Genomic DNA, 13,363 nt, shown 5'->3' with positions numbered 1-13,363 from the left:
TTTTTAAAAAAAATAGGCACTACACCACCTGGAACACAGGTGAGTAAAAACCAAGGCTTCAGAAAGTTAATAGAAGTACAATGACCATAAGTCCATATATGGACATTTAAAGAAAAACCTTATTTGATACCCACCCCCCATGTTACTTTTACTAACACGTTACTTATGCATTCATTCTAAATCAGTTTACATGCTTAGGGATCAATATTTTTTTCTATTAGACTACCAGTCTTTGACTAGTGTTTGAAAACTTTAGTTGCCCCTGAAGTATTTGTATTAGTTTGTCAACCAACACTCTTGCCATTCAGTATTTAGACCTGAATGCCAGGTGTACTGAGCTTCTCTTTGCTCCCATTGAGTTTTCTGATTAGAACATAAGAACGGCCTTACTGGGTCAGACCAAAGGTCCATCTAGCCCAGTATCCTATCTTCTGACAGTGGCCAATGCCAGGTGCTCCAGAGGGAATGAACAGAACAAGTATGGTAATCGTCCAGTGATCCATCCCCTGTTTGCCAGAAACTGGGAATGGGCAACAGAAGCTAAGGACACCATCCCTGCCCATCTTGGCTAATAGCCATTGATGGACCTATCCTCCATGAACTTAACTAGTTCTTTTTGGAACCCTGTTATAGTCTTGGCCTTCACAACATCCTCTGGCAAAGAGTTCTACAGGTTGACTGTGGGTTGTGTGAAAAATACTTCCAATTGTTCTTTTTAAATCTGCTGCCTATTAATTTCATTTGGTGATCCCTAGTTCTTGTGTTATGAGGAGTAAATAACACTTCCTTGTTTACTTTCTCCACACTAGTCATGATTTTATAGACCTCAATCATATCCCCCCCTTAGTCCTCTCTTTTCCAAGCTGAAAAGTCCCAGTTTTATTAATCTCTCTTGGACTTTTAGGAGAGCGTTTTTCTAGTTCTTCTAGTTCTCAAGACAGCAATCATTAAAATGTATCGAAAACAAAGTAAAATAAGATTGTGATAAAAATAATGTAATATTTTTAGGTCATGAAAATTTTAATGATTTTTAAACCCTGGTATCTTGTGAATTTTGAGGACTGAAATACAGACTCAACGTTAGCCAACTTTGGTTTTAAAGCTGAGAAACATTTGGAGATATGGAACCTTAAAACAGGCATACAGTTCCTTAGTATAGTGTTGGGTATTTTTGCGCTGGTGAAGAGCAAAAATTATTCATTTTCAAATCCTCAAATTTCCTATTGATTTAGTTAAATTTAAAAAGGAGAAATTTTCACGTCTGTTCATGAAACTTTTGTATTGTTAGCTCTGAAGTGTGTAGACTGTATCAACAGAACAGTATAGCACAATGTCATCTTCACAGTTCCCTGACACAGCCATGTTCAGAATGAGAGAGCACTTCAGGTTCCATGACTACATTCAATTCAGCTGATATTACCAATAAGGATCTTCATTAGTGCCAATTATTATAATGGTTTGTCATAAGGGATAGAAAATGTTAGAAAATGTGGTCAGAGTCTACTAATCTGGAAAACACGTGTACCTGTCCATCAGTGCTTCTAGTCCTACCAGGCTCTTTGATCTTAGTGTGGGTGTTAACTAATTTATAACAATCTGTTTTGCTGTTATTGAATTAAACTGTTTTTTTCAGTACTCTAGTAAAAAATTAAATGTTAATATTTGTATCTCTGATACTATTTCTGCTCCATGCAAAATCTTCAGAAGGTATTTGGATCCTATGTTTTTGTTGACATTTTAAGTAATTCCTGTTCCCATGTTCAGAAGTTACCACAGTACTATAACTTAATACGAGCAAATATTGGTGTGGAGGGTTAGATAAAGGGAGAGTAAATCTGATATTTCTTTCACTTAATTGGTCGTTTTAGCTTTTATACTATTGGAAAACTGGGATTACAATCTTTAAAATGTAAGGAATAGGTCTAACTCTAACACACAATAGAGTAGCCACTAAAATTAGGTCAAAATTAAAACGTGGAGGGCAGGCAAGATGGTTATCAATGTGATTTTTTTTTTTTTTTTTTTTTTTTTTTTTTTTTTTTTAAAGTCTGATAGCTTATGGATAGGGCCCTACCAAATTCACGGCCATGAAAAATGCATCTCGGACCGTGAAATCTGGTCTCCCCCTGTGAAATCTGCTCTTTTATGTGCTTTTACCCTATGCTATAAGATTTCACGGGGGAGACTAGCTTTTTTTCAAATTGGGGGTCCTGACCCAAAAGGGAGTTACGGGTGGGGTGGGTGTCACAAGGTTTTTTAAGGAGTTGTGGTATTGCCACACTTCTGCACTGCCTTCAAAACTGGGAGGCCGGTTAGCAGTGGCTCTTGGTTGCGCACCCAGCTGTGAAGGTAGCAATACCGCAAACACCCACCCACCCCCACCCCCACAACTCGTTTTTGGGGTCAGGACCCCTACAATTACAACCCTGTGAAATTTCAGATTTATATAGCTGTAATCATGAAATTTATGATTTTAAAAATCCTGTGACACTGGAATTGACCAAAATGAATTTGGTAGGGCCCTACTCAAGGACCACCACTGCTATAGACAAATGTCTGTACACCAGTGGATTTAGCCTTTTCAGTAGGATTAGTGTGGCACCAGTCCATAACTTAATATAACAATTCCCAGTCTTGGATCATTGTAACTTTCAGTCTCTCGTGATGTACATAGGTGTCATCTAGGAAGTAATTTGAAACTTTGAACTTATTTCATGTGGCACGCTAAACTGCCATCTTATGGAAATGATTTTCAGTCATTGTCAACCTAAGTTGCATTTAATAGTGACCTAGATGTCCTGAGCGTGTGTGCATGTATGTCAGTCAGTCATTGTCTGTCTTGGAGTAGATACTCTGTTGTAAGTTTTCCTTTTTGATTCTTCATTATACTTTAAAATCATTTACTGTAAACAGGAAATTTGTAAATCTGAGTCCGCTTTAGGGTTTGTTTTTTTGCTGCTGTTCTGTGTTTAAAAATTTTTATTGGATATATTTAAAATACAGGGTTTTTTTTTTTTTAAATTAAACAAATAAAAGAACTCCATATACTTTTTTTTTCCTCAGATCACACATCAAATAGTTTGCACAGCCCAGCAAACCACCACAACCAACAGTTCTATAAATGAAGATCCTTCTAAACAGGTTTCACCAGTTTCCACTTGTGTTTAACTTTTCTAGAGTTTTTTATAGAATTCCATTATCATATTTTATTGCTTCTGTTTTATTTTTCCTAGAAATCTATGTGGACTGAACATAAATCACCAGATGGAAGAACTTATTATTATAATACTGAAACAAAACAATCTACATGGGAGAAGCCAGATGATCTCAAAACACCTGCTGAGGTAAACCAAGTTCATTGAAAGATATGGAACAAGTGACTTAAAATAAGTTCAGTGTACTGTCCAGGAGACATGCTTAGAATTTTTATTCCAACGTAATTTACAACTGTAAACACTCCTGCTCCAAAAAGCAAATTTTATCAGTTCTAGATAGACTGTCTATAACTGAATTGGGTAGATTCTTCAAGATACCCATTGGTGTGCTTTTGAGATCACAATGTGACATCAGGTTTACATTTTGCTATTTTTCTTCAGGATATTTTCATTGGATGCATTGTGATATGTTGTTTTTAGGCTTATTTTTGGGTTGTTTTTAGGATATTTTAGTAGTTTTGAAACATCATTGTAATAAGATTTTTAACAAATGTTTTTACTCTCTGTTAGCAATTGTTATCTAAATGCCCTTGGAAAGAGTACAAATCTGACTCTGGAAAGCCTTATTACTACAATTCCCAAACAAAAGAATCACGCTGGGCAAAACCCAAAGAGCTTGAAGATCTTGAAGGTAACAGTAATGGAAACTAAGCATTTTGTGTATAATGTAAATGTTGTTTCTACATGAATCATGGCACTGTTAGGTTAGTGTAAGAATAGTTCTTCCTATTAAAAATTAAATAGAGTGAAATAAAAGAGTTGCTGAAGCTTTTCCCCAATAATATAAAATTATAACTGAACAGAACTGGTCTGTCTTATTTTAACATTGTTCAAAGTCTCAAAGATTAAACTTAATTCAATGTCATATTCAGTGGATTTGAAATAAAAATGGTGTTGGCTATCTTAGTTGAAAAATCAAAATTAACCCCGAAGCTGTGTTTGTAAATGGCGTTGATAATCTGTTTCCCTACTGTTCACGCCAACCATTGCTTCAATACATTATTGTTGGGTAAAGCTAATTTATCAAAGTCAAAACCATGTGTACCTCCAAAGTGCATGTATGTAAAGCTTTATTTTGAGATTATCTGTTTAATTTTGGGGGTGGGAGATGATGGGAGGCGGGGAGAAAACCACCACCATCTTTTATTTGCATAAAATCATATTATGACACACAAGAATATAATCTAGATCTCATTTGGATTTGTTCTTGCTATTCCACAAAGGTAATGTCATAGTTTGTTCTGGGTGGAGTGTAATGCTGCATTAGTGTTTATTTTGGATGGAGTTTGGTCAGTATTTTTGGTAAATCAAAGCCAGGGTGAAGAAATTCAAAATGTTAAAATAATTTTAAGGAAGCTAAGGTAATAGAATAGTACAAATGGGGAGAGTTGAGGGTGGGTGGGAGGGGGAGGCATTCCAAAGATTAGAGAAGCAGCACTGGTATTTAAAAACTAGATAGAAAAAGATTACTGAAAAGGAAAGATGCAGCTGAGTAAACCCTATTTGTCTATATTGAAAGTAGCATTGGTGTCTGAAACTGAAAATATTTACTTCAGTTTGAACAAAAAGAAAAAGTAGTAGATGCAGAAGGCTGTTCAGTAAGATTTTCTGTGTTTTGGTGCTTCTAGAATTTCATTTTAATCAACCTATCTTTTAAATTATTGAAACAAGAATACTAACATCATAAATATCAACAATAAAAGAATAGCTTGATCTATTTTTATATACCTGACCAATTTCTTTAAAAAAAAAAATAGAGAGCAGTAAGGTTTTTTTCTTTTCCAAACATAAGCTTCTTGTGAACTGTTGCATTTCGAATAAATATTTTCTTCTTTTGCCACTATAGCAATGATTAAAGCTGAAGAAAACAGGTATGTTTCTAAAAATACTTTTTTTTATTAGATTGATAGTATCAATGCCTATCTCTTGAAATAAACTTCTAGCTTGCTTTCAATCTGTAAAGTGTTTTAATACTTTATTACTAAAGTATATTTTCACTGTTTAATTTTAGAAGTGCTTTTAATTTAAAAATCTTTGAACTTCTGTCCCTGTATTTCTGTTAAGTTGTACAGTTCTTACAGAGAACGCCCCACTTTTGAAATTTTTAGATATTTTTGGGTGAGATATAACATTTTGTAAGGTAGGCCTAAAACTCTTGACGATGTCCATAGAACCTTATTTAAACTGTAATATTTTCCCTTAAGGTTAATTCAACTTGCATGATTATAAAACTCTTATTTCGATTTTCTTAATTCATGTATTCAGCAGTAAACCAGAAGAATCAACTCCAACGTCTTCTGCTCCAGCTGTTGCAACAGAAATTACAGATACCACCGCTGCTGCCGCCGCCACCACCGCTGCCACCACCACTAGTGGTGATGAAACTGCCGTGGCTGCTACTGTAGCCACTGCCATTCCTGCTGTAGCAGCTGCTCCTGAAGCTGAAACTTCTACAGTAGCTGCTGTTGTAGAAAATGAAAGTACAGTAACTACAACATCTGAGGAACAAGTGCAGCAAACTACCACCACCACCACCACCGCCGCTGCCACAACCATCGCCACCCCTGTTGTACAAGAGCAGAATGTAGAAGCTGTCACTAACACTGTAGAGGAAACTTCTAAACAGGAGGCTTCAGTGGAGTAAGTAAAATTCAATAATTTGGCTTGGACTACAGCTCCTTAATCTGAGGCTTTTTAATGTTCAGAGTTGTGGGATTGTAATTATATTGGAGGTGGCTAAACTTTTTGTTCAGATTTTTTTCAAAAGAAAAAAGAGAATGGAGCAAAGCTAGTGGAGAGAAATGGTTAAGAAAAAACACAAGGGAAGAAGGCATTTTAAATTATTTTTTAAAGGCCCCCTCATCTCTCTCAGGTCATTAAATTTGCCAAATTTAATTGGGAATTGTTGGGACCCATGACTTTTTATTTTTGAATTTTATTTTAGAAAGGTAGAGAAATGTTAGATGAACAATATTAAAACGTACAGCATACATACTGCCATTGTGAAAAATAAGTTAGACTCTTTGTTTTAAGTATTTGAGAATTTTAGCAGGCAGCATCATCATGAAACACCCAGGTGCTTGTATGTAATTTAGAATATACATTTTTAAAAATACAAAGCTAAGAAAAAACATGTAGTCCACTCTGAATAGGCTGTTGAGCCCAACTAAAAAATCCAAATCAAATAAACCCACCAAAGTTGGTATCACACCTTCCCAACTCACTGCAACTACTCTATGCCTTCCCTCCCTCGCCAAAAGCCTGTAAAAACAGACAAGTTTTGTAGTGTACTTTGAAGGTCAGTAGTTTTAGGCAGGGCTAGGAGTAATTGAAAGTCAAGACTCTCACAATTAACACCCTCTCCCTCCCCCTCACTTAAATCAAGGAGGAGATAATGTGAGCAGGCAGTTGATGCCAATAGCGGCACCACTGTTCTAAAGAGAGAGGTATTTTTAAGATTACTTGTTCACTACTGTTTCTAAGCTTTTTCCCCCATAATGTGTATCATTTTATTTTAGACTAGGAAATTTTAATTTTTATATAAAGTATTAATTTCCATCTTATTAAATTATATTTTTGAAAAATATTTCTCAAGAAATGTCTGTTAATTGGACACCTCTTAAATTGATGACTCTTTTTGGTTTAACTGAAAAATAGTGTATTTACCTAAAGTATGTAATATTTTGTCTTTAATCCTTAGTGTTGCTTCCAAAAAAGAGGAAGAGGACACCCAGCCAGTTAAAAAAACATATACATGGAATACAAAAGAAGAAGCAAAGCAAGCATTTAAAGAACTGTTGAAAGAAAAGGTTTTTTTTAAATTGAATCAACTCTTTAAACTCTTCTGAATTATTTGCCTGAGAAATTACTGATTTGTTTTTTTAAAAAGTTGACTTTCATATTGGAATAAATGAGGAAAAAGAGTATTATAGAGGAAGTGTACTTGTTTAGGCAATTTTTATATATTGCCTGTGCTTTTTAAAAATAGATTTGTGTGTAATCAGGGGCCTCCCAGCTCTTCTCCTTCCTCTGTTTTCCCCCAGTATAATGCAATTTTAAACTCATAATTTTGTCCAAAATCTAGAAATTGATGATTTTTAACTGCCATATCTTCATATGGCAGAAAATTATCAAGATGCCAACAGACAAAGGCAAAAACTGTCACTATGTTTAACAGCAGATGTTTGAACAAGAGTGACTTTCACATTAAAATACATTTGTCTTGAACAAAAATCTATTTCCTTTTTCCTTATTATAATTACTAAAGCCACACCTGTTTAAACAGGTTCTCTTTTACGATCCATCCTTTGTGAAGTCATAATTCTGTTACATTCCACATTGTTATGGAAATTACAGTAAATGTTATAATTCATTATTACTTCACTGCAGGATCAAAAATATGGAGCCCTATACAGTTGTCCTTTGGCATGCTTTCTAAATTTCCCACCATTGTTCAAAAGGTGCAGGGTATGGTGAGAAAAGAATAATCTAATGCTCAATTTCCCTCTGTCTGTTTATTGATGGATAATTTCTGTAGTGTCCCCAAGACTCTAGGGTCCAAATGCAGTAGAAGAGTGCCTGAAAGAGAATCAAACGGTAGAAATAGTGATGATGATTGTAAAAGTGCCCCATATTTCTCTTACTGACTGACCTATGAAAACATCACTTTATTTTTACTAACATACATAGTTATTATGAAGGGGTAATAGTCTGTCTTTGTACAGCTCTCTTGTTAACATCAGTGAGAAGTCTGCTGTGCGCACACACACATGAAATACTTCAGTCTGGTCTGTTTATCAGTATTTCCAAGGAAACCATATCACCATAGTATGTGTATGTTGTTACCAAATCTAGTGGTTACATTATTGATTTAATGTTTTCACAGCGTGTACCATCCAATGCCTCATGGGAGCAAGCTATGAAAATGATCATTAATGATCCTAGATACAGGTACTGCTTTCTCTCTTCTCTTTAATCTACATTGTTTGTCACAGATATAATGTATATATGTTTTGCCCTCATCAGTGTCATATTTGACCACTGAAATAGGATTTGATCAAATACTGACAATTCCTACACCAAACCGATTGTCTTTTTTGAGCCTGACCTCTTACTAAGGTAGCAAAATACCTTAGGAGCTGAATATGTTCACCAATGAACAATGGAATGGTACATAGTCTTAAAGAAAAGATGTATTAGCAGTAGTAACTAGAGTTAAACTAATAGATAGTCTTCACATTTTTAAAAATCTTCATTTTTGTTTGTTATAAAGGAGATGCTCAGAATTTTTAGGGCCATATTTTCAAAAGAGGTCATTGCTCTCACTGGGAGCTGTTCTGTGCTGAACAGACTTTAAAATTTGGGTCACCTTTAATGTCCAAAATGCAACCTGAAAGTAAGACCTCTCATGAGGCTATTTGGTAGTACACTATAAGAAAAGTTACTTTGGCTTAATAGACTTTATTTAAAGACATGAAAGCAGATACAATAGCCTGAGTATTAATTTAGTTTTGTAGTTTAGGCTTCATTTTTGTTTCACCACATTTCTGTTAACATTTGTATTAAATTTGTTTGTATTTTATTCTGTATGTAAATAAATTTGCATTATTACTTTTATTTTCTAATTTCCATTTTGTGTACTTAAAAACTTGTTTTTCTTGCTGTTCAGTGCGTTGGCAAAGTTGAGTGAAAAAAAGCAAGCCTTTAATGCTTACAAAGTCCAGACCGAGAAAGAAGAAAAAGAAGAAGCAAGATCAAAATACAAAGAAGCTAAAGAATCCTTTCAACGTTTCCTTGAAAACCATGAAAAGATGACATCTACAACAAGATACAAGTAAGATCAATTTAATATACCACAATGACCTATCACCGTTTCAAGTTCAACCTTTAAATTTACTTGGCTTGGTCTCTGGTGAACATGAACCTTTGTATAATGTTTCCTCTTTGACAAATCTAAAGTCTTGTCTACATTTAGTGCTGCAGTGAAGACGCAACCTACGCTTCTCCTTTCAGCTTGGTAATCCACCTCCCCATGAGGTGGTAGCTAGGTCAACAGGAGAATTCTCCTGTTGACCTAGTACTGGGGTCTACACCGGCGGTTAGGTTGGTTTAACTCTTCAGGAGTATGGATTTTTCACTAATTTCCAACCTAATTATCTGTTGTAGGACCAGATCTTTAGACTACAGTATGATGGGGCATAAATGGAGTGATAGCATTTTGAGTTCAAGTATCTAGAAATGAAGGTAGTACATTACAAAACATTTCCATATTTTTATTTATTTAAAAATAAACACAATCTTTCTAAAAATAAACCCCATAGTTCAGTGGTTTCGGTGGGGAGGGATAGCTCCGTGGTTTGAGCATTGGCCGGCTAAACCCAGGGTTGTGAGTTCAGTCCTTGAGGGGGCGGGCCATTTAGGGATCTGGGGCAAAAAAAGGGACGGTACTTGGTCCTGCTGTGAAGGCAGGGGATGGACTCAATGACCTTTCAAGGTTCCTTCCAGTTCTATGAGATAGGTATATCTACTTATTATTATTATTATTATTATTATTATTATTATTATTATTATTTCCTATACATTAAATTTTAATCCTTCTATTTCCCTGTATGGTATTCAATTTTATTTTTTGTTCAAGAAAACAGTAGAATACTTAGGGCACGTCTGCACAAGCACTTGTGCAACACTCCGGCAGGCCACAGAGTAACTGTCCATGCACACCCTGCTACTACGCTCTAAAAGTTCCCTAGTGCACATTGATGTGCACTGCTCACTAGGAAACTTTTAGTGCACAGTAGTAGGGTCCACATGGACACTTAGAGCACAGTATGTGTTAGCACTGTAGATTTATACCCCATTTTGCCACTCAGTAAGCTTTGGTGCAGACATGCCCTTAGTGGCCTTACCCATATCACCTGGCTGATAACTAGAATGAGTCAGGCAAGTTATAATTCTTTTCTCACAATAATGAAATAAATATATAATAGGAATAAAACTGAGGTTAGTTACATTGTTAGTTACTTGGCAGTGTCTTGTAAAAATTAATGTCATTACGATCAGTATAAAAGTATAGCATTATAGAAATTAAATTCCCATTTATGAGTTATGTCAAAGGAGAACTTCTTTTTCTGACCTATAACCGTAAGAGTTCAGAGTGGGAAAAATTTTGTCATGTATAAATTGTAAAACTAATCTGAAAATAGTTTCTGATCCCAGTTACCATTGCTGGTATTCCTGATGCCACAAATGATGAAGTTTCATGAATGGTAAGTTCAGTGCAGAGGGTTGCAAACAGCTTTCTTTATGCTGGTTTGTTGCAGAAGAATGTTTTAGTATTTAATTTTAAAAATAATATGGAGATCACTGACAAACTGCTCTTTTACAAACAAATATTTTGTACAGTTTGTATCTCATCAAATTAATTGATTCTAGAATCCCAGTTTGCTGAAGTTATCAGCAAAAGATTTAGAGCAGATTGATGGAATTTTTTTCAGATGGAGCTAATTTTTGATTCATTAGCCTTCAGTGTTCCTTTTAATAATGGAAGCAATAAACTTTTTAGCTTTAATTCAAAATGTAAATTGTAGTTGATTCTGAGACACAAAGGGTTGTCAGTACAGGAGGTCCTGGTTGTGAATTTGCTTCTTCTGGTGTACTGTCAGATCGAGATTTAACCATTTTGGCATGATACAAGGCTAAATACTTCTTTTAAAGCCAACCCTTTGCCTAATACAAAGCATTGATTTTAAAAAGAAAAAGAAAAAAAGACAACTTTGTTTTATAAAGCTTCTTTTCCTACTTAGATGTTACAACTACCTATTATTAAAATATTTAAATTTGCAATAAAATTGTATTGGTGGAGAATCACAACATAGCATGTTTTAGAGTAGCAGCCGTGTTAGTTTGTATTCGCAGAAAGAAAAGGAGTACTTGTGGCACCTTAGAGACTAACAACAAATTTATCTGAGCATAAGCTTTCGTGAGCTACAGCTCACTTCATCGGATGCAAATGCATTTGCATCCGATGAAGTGAGCTGTAGCTCACGAAAGCTTATGCTCAGATAAATTTGTTGTTAGTCTCTAAGGTGCCACAAGTACTCCTTAACATAGCATGTTGTCACCCTTAATGTTTTTAATCTTTATGATTTATTCTTTTTTAGTATTCTAATTCACCCAGTCCAGAAAGCTGCTGTTTGAACTCTGTTAGTTTGTATGTTATCTGAGATAAACGATTATTTGCAATAGTAATAGTATTTTTGCAATAGTAAGAGTGTTTACTTGCATTTTTTTCTTAAAGTAAATATCCAGAAAGGCAAAGCAAAAATCCAGTGATGGTCTTTTTTTCTCAAATGTGAAAGTAGACAGAGTTTAGCGGGGCGGGAAACTATTCCTACTTGCCTTTTCTGAGTGGGTAGCCTTACCTGGTAAACTTCCGCATTATTTTCTGTGGCATTTTCAACTAAACATGATTACTTGATAGTACCCACATCCTAATCATTGCTGTTAACTTTGTTTTCTAGCCTATGAATTAGTCTCGTAATTTTTGTGATGGTAGTTATGAACATGAATTTATTCTTCAGCAAAGAAAGCTATGTGTTGGTATTCCTTTTCTATTTGATTTTATGGATTGATAGGTGAATCTTGGTTTAGTATTCACATGAAACAGTTGGCCCCAGGATAATGTGGAGTATAGTTTTTATAAAACATTTTAGAGCACAAAGCAAAATCATTGCTGAATCCTGTGGCACTATTAACTTGTTCTAATTAAACAGTTATGTCAATTCCAAAGGCTTTCTTTACTTCTGACTTTTTATTTAGGTGAACATATTTGCTCGAGCAATAAGTACAAGTTAGTAGAACACTAAAAAATGTGAATGTCCAGTGGTGTGGGAGTTGCATTGGCTTGTTTCTCTCAGACTTGTAAGAATAAAAATACAAAATCTAACTCCACCACCCTTCATCTGTTGCACCCTGCTTGTTAATAGGAACAATTACAATTACAAAGCAACAGGGAAATAGATGTCTTAAATTTTGGAGCCTTTTCAGGACTTTGTGTTCTGAAGATTCTAAGTGTGTGTGTGTGTGTGTGTGTGTGTGTGTGTGTGTGTATTAAAAATAGTTTTTAGCTCTGCTAGTTGTGAAGACGGTGGGATTTAGTTTGTGTGAAAATGTGTACTTTATTGGCTGCGTAGTTACACAGGAGCATAGTACCAAATGAGATCAGTACTCATCCTGTTTATTTGCATGTGCTGATAACTTTGAAAACAAAACACAGGTTTTAAGGCTAGAAAGCACCCTTGGATTATTTAATCTGACCTCCTGTATATTATAAATGAAAATTGAATTGAAGTGTGTGTGTGTGAGACAGAGAGAGAGAGAAAAAAATAGTAAATCTAAATTTAGTTGGGATTTATATATTGTGCCTGTCAATATTTTTAGGCTTGTAACCAATATTACCATATAACCCCCTGCCCCTAAAACCTCAGCTAATTAGTCATCCACACTTAAGTTTCTTTCGGTGCTGCCACACACTGCTACTGGTAAAACAGGTGACTCTTGTATTCAGTTCTGAGAGTCATCAATTCCAGGCTGTAGCAGACTAAAGCCTGGTGTACATATAAAGTTGCAGTAGTTTAACTAAAGGTGCAGTGTTGTATCAGTTGAGTTAAAACAGTGCAACTTTTCTGTATGGATATTCTCTTGCATCGTTTTAAAAATAGCTTACATTTACTGTTTAGCAGGGGCACTCTAAACCAATGCAAGTGTCAACCACAAAGTTTCACCAGTTTAACTTTACCTGGAAGTCAATAATGGGGAGCCCATGCAAGTGATGTAGCATAGGTTTTAAGGGCTGCACCTGGATGCCCAAACAAAGTCATCCAGGCCAAGCCATTACCACTAGTCCCAGATCGTTTTACAGCAAATGCCTTCACACCACTCATATAGTTCCCTCTTGCTTTCCCTTAAATCTCAGTTTCATTCTCATGGATTCTTCCAACCTATGAGGTTAGGCAAAAACTTACATACTGGATGGCTTATTTTTATTGAGCTCTTACCTGTGACGTAGAACAAAAATATTTACATTAATTTAATGTAAGATACATATTTCTTAAATTCTTGTTCACTATCCAGAGAAATAACTAAAATGT

The 13,363-nt window shown here is 35.2% G+C and overlaps 1 protein-coding gene across 7 annotated transcripts in view; it reads left to right on the top strand.

Annotated features, from left to right (window-relative positions):
- The window catches only part of PRPF40A (pre-mRNA processing factor 40 homolog A), a 45,379-nt gene that overhangs the window by 16,332 nt on the left and 15,684 nt on the right, over positions 1-13,363 (top strand). For 4 of the 7 annotated variants that reach the window (XM_038421475.2, XM_038421473.2, XM_038421472.2 and 1 more), the window contains exons 5-13: positions 17-39; positions 3,064-3,141; positions 3,234-3,344; positions 3,726-3,846; positions 5,062-5,086; positions 5,481-5,855; positions 6,916-7,024; positions 8,101-8,165; positions 8,884-9,048. In XM_038421475.2, the coding sequence (XP_038277403.1) occupies positions 17-39; positions 3,064-3,141; positions 3,234-3,344; positions 3,726-3,846; positions 5,062-5,086; positions 5,481-5,855; positions 6,916-7,024; positions 8,101-8,165; positions 8,884-9,048 (1,072 nt within the window). The remainder of the gene's footprint in view (positions 1-16; positions 40-3,063; positions 3,142-3,233; positions 3,345-3,725; positions 3,847-5,061; positions 5,087-5,480; positions 5,856-6,915; positions 7,025-8,100; positions 8,166-8,883; positions 9,049-13,363) is intronic. The other 3 variants (XM_038421478.2, XM_038421474.2, XM_038421471.2) reach the window with 1 other exon arrangement.

This window comes from Dermochelys coriacea, chromosome 11 (assembly GCF_009764565.3).
Source record: "Dermochelys coriacea isolate rDerCor1 chromosome 11, rDerCor1.pri.v4, whole genome shotgun sequence".
In the NCBI taxonomy this organism is placed as follows: domain Eukaryota; kingdom Metazoa; phylum Chordata; order Testudines; family Dermochelyidae; genus Dermochelys; species Dermochelys coriacea.
The sequence above is the reverse complement of the archived record's forward strand: the minus strand, read 5'-3'. Positions and strand labels throughout refer to the sequence as shown.